Consider the following 9,913-nt stretch of genomic DNA (forward strand, 5'->3'; position numbering starts at 1 on the left):
ACAACAGCATCTTTAATACTGAGTACATGAAAAGCCAGAGGAGGAGATAAGGCAAATGAGATGGAGCTGGGGAAAAAAAACTGTGTTAATATTTTGGCCCCTCATTTCCTAAGAACACAGATTTGTGGAACTTCAGAATTACTTTTCTGGTATAGGAAAACCATGAGTTATTTTTTTCCCCAGTCACTTCTTAGAACAACATTGTTTTTCTTCAAAGCTATGTTGAACTAGAAGAAGTCAGATCATTTGCTTGGAAAATGTGCCTGAAAATAAAGTGGCCCAATTCTGAGCACATGAAGAGGTACTGCTATTTCCAGAACAGGGAATTTTGATTCAGCTTCACCAGGAGCCTAAAGCAGTATCTAAGATACATTTGAAAGCTAGATCTTTTGCTCACACTCTTAAAAACAAGAATATTCAAAGAATTTGGCATATGTAAACAACTACTGTTGAAAATAATGTATTTCTGTATCTGCTGGTTATCTTTACATGTACAAAGTTCATTATTATACACATTCTCACAAACACATTTGGATTATGTAATACTTTTTATATCTTACTCAATGTTCTAAACATAAGGTCTTGATACTATTATTTTTGTATGGCTCCAATCACATGACAACTGAAATAATATATGCTCTTCCCTAATCCAGTTTCTTTGACTTTAGGGAAAAATACTAATATTAAGCCCAGGTGTGCTGACTCCCTTATAAAAGACCTCCATTATTACCAAAGCTCAGAAAACTGTGATTCATCATGTGCAAATATAATACTACATTCTAAAACTCATGAGGAAAAGTATTGTGGACTTTTTGTATGAACTTGGCCCACTTGCTGATTAGGCCTGGGACTATTTTTCTGTAACTCCATTTATGATGGGAAGCATTTAGTGTAATTGTGTCCTCAGATAAGCATGTTCACAGACAGCCCTTTTTCCTACTGCTACAGACAACAGTAAAGTCTGGTATGAATTTCTCAAATCAAATTTAAAAAAAAAGTTAAATCAGAACAGAAAAAAAGGACAACAATGCAGGCTTTTGCTTATGAATTGTAATTTTTAATGACCCTAAAACCTGAAAATTGTAGAAGGTATAAAATACAACATTAAATATTTCTTTCTTGCTGGTTTTCACTTAATGTTTGAAAATGAAAACCATTTGGAACAATGAAAAAGAAATATTCATACACAGGACCTGGTGGACATAAAAACGTTTCTTATTTCATAAGAGTCGACATTTTCCTTTGGTGAGCTTAGGATTTCTTTGATTAAATAAAAAAAAAAACCCTCATAATAAATTGCAGCCTAGACGTCACCATGCACACAGATGTCTGAAGTCTGGAGTGATGTGAGATTTTAAAAAATACTTTTAAATGCTTTTTGAGCTTTTCCGCTCAGAGCCTACAATTTATTTCAAGCTCTGCAGCCATCCTCCAGAGAAAAAGCAAAAATCCCATTAATCTGATCATGTAACAGGAATTATTACACCTGAGTTCTGTGATTGCACAGATATGTAAGTGCTGTATAATAATAGTCCTAAACAACTAGTAACAGAAGTAATAGAAAATAGATGGTTATATTTTGAATACTATTTGAATATGCAGTATGCAGTTAGAGAGCTTCCTAGCTGTCAAAAACATCTGTCTCAACTGTAACAACAGTATTCTGCTCGCATGACCAACTGTTCTCTAAAGACACTGTTTCTACAGCTGCCTACCACCTGATAAAGTGTACACTTGTATTATGGAGCCTATCTTTCCTGCACTTGTAATTTTTCACAGAGATACAGCTGGGTGGGCCTGTGTTTGTCATCAGCCTCCTACTAAAGTGGCTACTATCACCTTGATTGTATGCAAAGCAGACTACGCCAGAAAGGGAAATCAATAAAAACAAAAAGAAAGCCACTGTGAATAACCAAAGGCACTAGTACACACTGAAAAGTAGTTAAGAGGGCATTTTCTTGCTGCTTCATTTCTACTTCCTAAAAGTTAGATGTATTTTAGGCATGCAATGTTGCAATCTTTCGCAGATCATGCCAGAGGAAAGGGCTTTTAGTCTTTGTGATGGACACTTGGGTGCCAAATGTAGTAAGAGCACCATCCTGAATAATCTTGCCTTTGAAAAATTAGGTGATACTTACAGGAATCTCTAAAAACAGAATCAAATAATACCCAATGGCACAATCTAGACATATGCTGTTGCCTTCTTCTTCAGCTTATTCTTGTAACTGATTTGCAATCCACTTCTGCTAGAAGAGGAAGCAATATTCACATGGCTCTCCATCAGAATTAGAAACATCTTAAGGACATGCATAGAGCTTTGGACAGACTAACATGACTTTGCATATTGCTTGCTTTTCTTTTTATGATATTTGTGCTTGAATAAAATGATGCCTTGCAACCCAAGTCTAGTCCATAACATAAACCATAGCAAGTATTTCTCCTTTCATCCAGCTTATTTTACAGCCTCCAGACACACTCTAGCTCATATGGTCTACAGCACCACTTACTCCCAGGTAGCATTCAACAGGCTGTGTGGATGCAGACAGGTTTTGATATAGTTGATCTTAAATGCAGTAATTACCAATGCCAGAATGTGGAATGCATATCAGCTGATACTGGTTTGAGTTATACACAGTGACCAGCCAAAATGTATATTGCTTAAGTTTGTTGTTTGCTCAAATGTGGTTGTAAAACATTTTTAGAAGTACTGCACTGACATAGATTTCATCTAAATTTGACTGCACACTGGAAACACCCTAGAACAGGCAAATGAGTTATCTTCAGGGCAGACAAAAAGATAACTTCACAGGCATTGGGAAGTTACCTCTATTAACTTTAGAACTATTTACAATAGATTGTAATCCTTTAATATTGTTGACTTTGTAGTAGATTTAGAAGATCGTTATTCCCACAGTTTACATCTCTCCCTTGGAGTAGAGGAATACCTGTAAAAATGTCCCAAAAGATGAGAGACAGGTCAATATACTGAGGCAAAGAGTCATCTGAATCTTTTAATGGTTATTTACCTGTTCACATGCTGTGAGCCTTCATAGGTGATAGAGCAGGGATAAAACCCTGGTATCAAGTCCATATCTTTTCTGCTCCCTCAAACTGCCTTGATTTCAAACAGTGGGCAGGTGGAAGGTAAAGCATCTGTGCGCAGAGGCTGCAGTGGGGACTGGCCTTTAAGAGTAGCATATGAAGTAGCAAAACACCCTGTGTTCTCTCCCTTCTCTTCACCTGCTTTAGAGCCATGCACCTTATGCTGAACACAAATCCAGAAGGCACCAAGACAACAATGCCATAACAAGTAAGGAGAAAACAGCTTGGAGTGAAGAGATCTAAGATGCAAACCCGATCTTTGTATCCCATGCACGTGAACTCCATGTAATTCTCCAAAGGATTTTAAAAAATAATCTCATTTATTTTTGTGGAAATCTTAGAAAAATGCCTATTTACTATAAACTGTTACTAACATTGCTATATCTAACATATGAAACACATACATCTTGCTTTTTTCTCTTTTATCTGTTACATTTAATATTCTGTATATGAAATACAAAACCACTACCATTGCACACATGTATGCATATGTGCACAAGATTTTTATATTTACCGCATAAATATATTGTACATAAAAAGACTGAGGTTCTCTCTGCATCTTATTTAATATATTTAAAGTTTGAAAAGAAAATATAATGAAAATAAATAGTTTAGTGTTTACAATGGAGTCTGGTCAATGCTTTTAAGTAATTCACATCTTATTATATCCATATAACAAGAGTTTTATTGAAATTCAATCAAAAGATTATAGCCTCAGCCCCATAAAGGGGTTGCACTGAACAGAAATCTACTATCAGAGCACATAGGCAATGGCCTGTTCTGTCACTAAAGACAATTTTTGCACTGCACTTGACTCCACAGCAGCCCTTGTCATTTAGTGTAAATTCTTGTGAATCTTCAGACCTGAAACTCTGTACAGTGTAAGATTTATGCTGGTCTTTTCTTTTCAGGTAAAAATAATTTAAATGTATATTCATCATTAATGTAAAATGGAGTTACTGGTACAATTTGACATTTTCATATGAGTATGACTATTAATGTAGGCTTTTAAAATCTTGAAATCTCTAGCTAAATGTTTCCTTTAATATTGGTGGTGTGAGTTTGTTGTTCTTTTTAATATAAGTTTACGCAGGTAAACTTATTCTTAAGTACGTGTCTTAAAACTAGAACAGGAAAAGCAAACTTTGTTTCACAACTGGGCAGTTTCAGGGACAAGGAAATGAAATTACAGAAATGAATGTTGAAAATTTCTCATTTAACACTTGTGAAATTCAGACAACAGTTGTCTGCTGAAGCAGTTGAGGAGTATGCTATGGGGAGGGATTTTAATTACAAGAGTCACATGACTGAAAGTTAAGGGATATGTTAGAGACCTGCATTGCTATTCTTGATAACTTTCTGTTTTGTAATTTGTGTGTTTGAATGTATAGCATTGGTGACCAGGGCCCCAGCTAGGTGCTTAAAGCACAATTTTTTCACTTGAAGTCAAAACAAATAACTATTACTGCAAGACCTATGTGAAAGGTAAGACACTAAACTCCACTAGCTAAACAAGAATAATAAAAATAGAAAATATCTTCTGTTACCTTTGTGTTTACCCTAACACACTGCCAAGACATACTGATTAAAATTCAGCTTTTCTGGTCACTCAGACTTACACTGTGCAACTGGTACATCTTGGAGCCCACATTTCTAGCACTGGTGAGTTGTTTTTCTCTCAGTGGTTTACAAAATTATTTTTCAACTTCCTTGATTCCTGGATATGAATACTGTGATTGAAAATAGACACATTTACATTGTACAGTCCAGATGTCTTCCAATTACTATCTTTAACTAAACTCAGCAACGATGATCTGGCTTTTTGTGTCTCAAGCTGACTTTCAGCTGCCTAACTTGAGGGACACTAAAAATTTGTTTCTTCACTTCTACATATGAAATGAACATCATTATTCATAAAACCTATCCTATTAAAACAGAAGGAACTACTTACATACATGCATTAAAAACATATGTGCAAGTCTTTGCAGGATTAAAAAAGGCAGGAAGCAACAGGTTGGGGCAACAGACACCAGATGGGTGGAAGGAAGAATAAAGTGATAGGAAAACATGGTTACGTGGGCAGGTTGCATTCACAAGTTTGAAAGCATTTGAAGGCCTGTTTTTAAAGTTTGACCTAGGTCTAAACAAATGTGTTGCTTGTCATGTAACAGCTGTTCCTGAAACATCTGCAACTCCAGTGCTCATGAACTCACACTGAATTTAAATCATAATGAGATTACTAACACATTTTGTATCATGTTATTGCTAATTTTCTACAGAACAGAGTTCATAGGTTGGTCAGACATCTATCATGGCTCACCAAACACACCAGGGTACACCTTATATTAGTAACAGGGAGGTGGCTGATGTTTAGGCAGAACAGGGCCTAAAATTCTCCTGGTGTCCTTTAAAACAGTATATACCTTACATAAATCACTGGCAAGAGGAAGAGTGAAAAAAAAAAAGCACAGAGTTCTGCACATAAATTTGTAGTGAAGAGAAAGTAATTATACAAGCAATGTGCTAGCTCCTGTAAACGATGCCTTGTCAGTAATGTCCAACTTTCACTACAAGTTGCATTTTGAAGAAGTCAGGAACTCTGAAGAAAAAGAAACAAAATTTTACAGCTGTAAATTAGCCTTACAATCAAGAAAGATAACACACTGATCTATTATTCCTCTGTTTTTGAAAATTACTTTAAAAAATCCAAACCACCACATTTAAAGTGCTTCTTGCAAAGATGTATCACTGTTCTGTCAGCAAAATGAACTGCATTGGAGTAACTGTAAAAATCTCCTGCTCCTTTTGAGGAAAGGGAAACAAAACATCCTTCTAGAAAACATCTACTATACTGCATAAAAGAGAATATCCATGTTTGCAAAATAAAAAGGCACACTGTTAAATCAGAATCATATTCAGGATATGTTTATATTTGAACATTTAACTTGCTATGAAAAATACAAAATATTTCACTATTGATCCAAAAGAAAAAGAAATAAAAAAAAAATAACAGTAATTTGATTTCACAACAGTTCTTACTAGCAAAACTTTTGTGAGCCCTCATGAAATGAAGCTGAACTAATTGTTATGACTCCACTACTTTGTAAGGCTTTAATCATAGAGATGAACAGTGCCCATCACCACCGCTAGGGAAAGCTGCCAGAAAGCTGACCCTAAAAATAGGAAGAAGAAAAATAGCTCAAACCCTGTAAATATCAGCTAGTTATGATTTCTCTTCAAGAAAGTCTCCAAATGATCAGGAATTGTGGCATGATCCTCTCATGAGCTGCTCATCCGATGGCTTCCAAATATGGTGTCTCATTCTTGTGAATATTCCACCATCAATTTAAAATAAATTCCCAAAGGATACAGAAAGGTACACTGATGCATATTCTGCCATGAGAAAAGCACATCACAGAGGAGCTAATTTTATCCTCCCCGACTGCAAACCCCATGTCTTCCAACAAATTGCTGAGGAGGTGGAGTTTCTCTGCATACTTTTCTCTCTGGCAGAGACTTATCCTCAGTTTATATTACCATTATACTATTTGTTCTTGTATGTGTCAGAAAACTCGAGTACCTGGTACTTACATCAACACCCTGGAAACACAGTTTTTGACTCTTGAAAAGGAGGCCTGTTTTTCCCTTTAACCTCACAATATGAAAATAATTGTCTTGGTTACTGACTGCCACCACAGAGCACAGACCAACTGAGAGTCAGCACTTCCCTGGGAAAAGACACCAAAGTCTATCAGACAGCAATTTAGTCTCAGGAGTGTGGTGTTCCAACAGCTGAACTCTAATTTATTTGGTTTAGGGTGGAAATGTGGGAGGTAGACATATTTTTAGTCATCGGGGGATTTTTCCTTTTCACAGATGAAAGAATAAAAAAAAATGCCAGGGATGTATGTCATTGCAGTTTTGATGCCCTAGATACACTCCTCATTTTCCACGAGTGCTAATGTAGACGGATCAGGTAATTTTGCCACTTCTTGTGAAGGGGAACCCAAGCCCCTCGCCCCGTCGCCAGGGAGCAGCCCCTCCGACGAACTCGGGACTTCTTCGGACAGAACAGATGAGGAACAAACTCCTGGGGTGAGACTGGACATCACCTCCCTGCCGGAGGACATGAACCCTCAGCCGGACACACTTCGTCCGAGTACCCTTCATCAGAGCAAACCTTACTGCAGAAGTGCAGCCGGGGTCTGCAGCTCCCGCAGCAGCAGCCGGGCGGCGAGCAGTGCCCGTCGAAGGCTGGTTAGCCCGGCTACCTGGAGCTGCCAGGCGGCTCTCCGCACCGGGGGTCGCCAGGGGAGGAGCCGTCCCGCCCCTGCTCCCGCCGCCCGACCGCTTGCCTTGGCCGGGCTAAGGTAGAGGCATAGTTGCCGGCTACGAGGAAAACCACTTACCTGTTGATTTTCAGGGCGAACGCCCTCCTGTCGGCGGCAGGTAACGTCGCCATACGGGTGAGCAGCCGCGGGTGTCGGCTGCCGACGAGGATCGAGACTGGCTGTACGCACGAAGGGTGGCTTTATTTAATTTATTTATTTTTCTTAATTGCATGCTCCGGGCTAAAAACCTGACGATCCGCTGACAGTTCTGGGTGCCAACTTCCGCATTTTACCTTCCTCACCGAAATTGGCCGGAGTGGGAGGGATCTGTCCCAGTACACAGCGGGCTGCTCAGCCTGGCGCGTCTGCCCCACCGCCGGCAGCGCCCAGCCCGGGGTCCCACGCCTTCCCAGCGGCTTCCACCGGCTGCCCGCCGCGGCCAGGGCGCCCAGGGGCACTGGGGCAGAGCAGGAACTTCCCCTCCCTCTTTTACAGAGGTGAACCCCGAGCCGCCCGTGGGCATTTTGGAGGGAAGCAGCTGGGAAGGCAAGTACTTAGGCATGGGCAGGAAGGGAAGGCACCGTGTACATCTCAACGCGCACAGTTGCGGGAATTCTTGCGCATCCCTCACAACCCTTTTTCGTTTGGAAATCGCAGTGCTGGTGTCAGACACCTACGTCTGCGCCCCACCACACCCCACACGCATACACACACGCCGGGGGTCAAGCGCTGCTCTGCGGGAGCGGGCGAGGAAGCAGCGGGCACCGCTGTGCACCGCTGGCCACCGCCGTAGCCGACCAGCCTCGGATGCCGAGTATCCAGCCCGTCCTGCCAGGCAGAGCAGGCGCGGCCGCCGGCCCGGGCCAGGCAGGATCGGGCGGGGCAGGCTGAATAGGGCTGCCCGGAGCAGGGCAGAACCGCGCCCGCTGCCCTTCAGGCATCAGAGATAGCCAGGGACCTTCCTTCGGCCCCACTAGCGCGGAGATGGAGCTGTTCAGGCAGGTAGGGACAGCAAGGTGTGAGACGTAAATACTTGTCAGCTCTTTACTTAGGACAATATTTTGCCAATACATATGTGCACCCAGCATCTATGTTTCTTTTCCACCTAAACTGTGTGTGTAAGAAAAACTCACAGGTACCAACACCAGATACCAGCTCAGCTTGGCAGGCCTCACTGCTTTCTAGTCACCAGCACTTACTGCTCAGCTTTTTTTAAATGCCTTTTTTTATTAAGTACCTTGTGGTTGTGTTACAAAATGATGTTTCCTGACGGGTATATTTCTTTCTGCCTTAATGTAGTTTTCACTGCTTCTGCAGATAAGGAGAACCCAGCCTTCATTTGAAAGGGGAAACAGAAGCAAACATGGTTTCTGCAGATGAATTCTGAGGTAGTAGAGGCAATTCAGTTTTAGGTTGTCTTGTTTTTATTAAATCTGTGCTTTCAAGGCAACAACATTAGGATTCACTCACTGGAAGGCAGTCATAGCTTATCTCTCCCAGTAAACTGGAAGGTATTTAGAGGAACACAGCAGGATATGAGGCAAAGAAGTGAAGACTGTCAAACAGTAAAGGCCTAAAATCATTCTACTAACAATAACCTTTTTCTCTGTAGGATTCGGCATTCTTCAGAGTACTGTTAAGTATGTGTGGTCTCAAACATGAATGTTAGCCTTCAGGTTAACCTCTGGCTAAGGGCCCTTAGAGAAATGTAGAGAGGCTGAAGAGATGAAAGATTTAAGAAAAAAAGGCCAGAGGTAAATAAAAGAAGTTGAAAATTGAAACAAATATGGGTATCTTTTTTTAAAAACTCTACAAGGAACTGTAGCAGAACAAGACCTGGAATAGTTCAGAAAAACCGATGAAAGAAAATATTAAAATCTGCTATTAATAGGATGTTGCTGCTTAACAAATATTTGCTTTGGGAAGAATAAATTGGACACTTTATTGCATGGAACTTACCTACCACACCCATCCTGTATTTACGTCACCAAGATAAAGCTAAGGCCACTTACCTAAATGTAACTTGGGCTTAAATGTCACTTAATTATAAATCACTGATATGCAGCTGTGACATGTATTGGTGACAAGAAAAACTTCTGAATGTCACATATACATGGCTCTGGCAAAACACTACCTCATTTTTAACTGAAGCTATGAAAAGGAATCCAGGCTTCAATTTAATAGCTCATGTGGCATGAAATAGGAGCTTCCTTGACTGCTAAATCTTGCTATAGAAATAGAGCTAGCAGAAATGCAGATAACATACCAACATGGAGAAAACTATCCATTTATGAATGACACAACTGTTTATTTTGCAGCTTCGTATATTCTCGGTAAGCATGGACAAAAGGAGTGCTCAAAAGTCTTTTGCCACATGCAGGAAAAAATGACTGAGGAGACACACAAAAGTAAAATTTCCAAAACTTTATAATTTTGGCTAGTTTATCTACATATATATATATATATATTTAGAGAGAGAG

General features: G+C 40.0%; 1 protein-coding gene across 1 annotated transcript in view; it reads right to left on the reverse strand.

The window, feature by feature from the left end:
- Positions 1-7,744, reverse strand: part of DOCK8 (dedicator of cytokinesis 8) — an 86,390-nt gene extending 78,646 nt beyond the window's left edge. The window contains exon 1 of the mRNA XM_085043232.1: positions 7,512-7,744. Coding sequence (XP_084899358.1) covers positions 7,512-7,564 — 53 coding nt within the window. The 5' untranslated portion in view covers positions 7,565-7,744. The remainder of the gene's footprint in view (positions 1-7,511) is intronic.
- Between the last annotated feature and the right edge of the window lie 2,169 nt (positions 7,745-9,913).

This window comes from Lichenostomus cassidix, chromosome Z, assembly GCF_008360975.1.
Source record: "Lichenostomus cassidix isolate B80296 chromosome Z, HeHo_3.0, whole genome shotgun sequence".
Taxonomy (NCBI): domain Eukaryota; kingdom Metazoa; phylum Chordata; class Aves; order Passeriformes; family Meliphagidae; genus Lichenostomus; species Lichenostomus cassidix.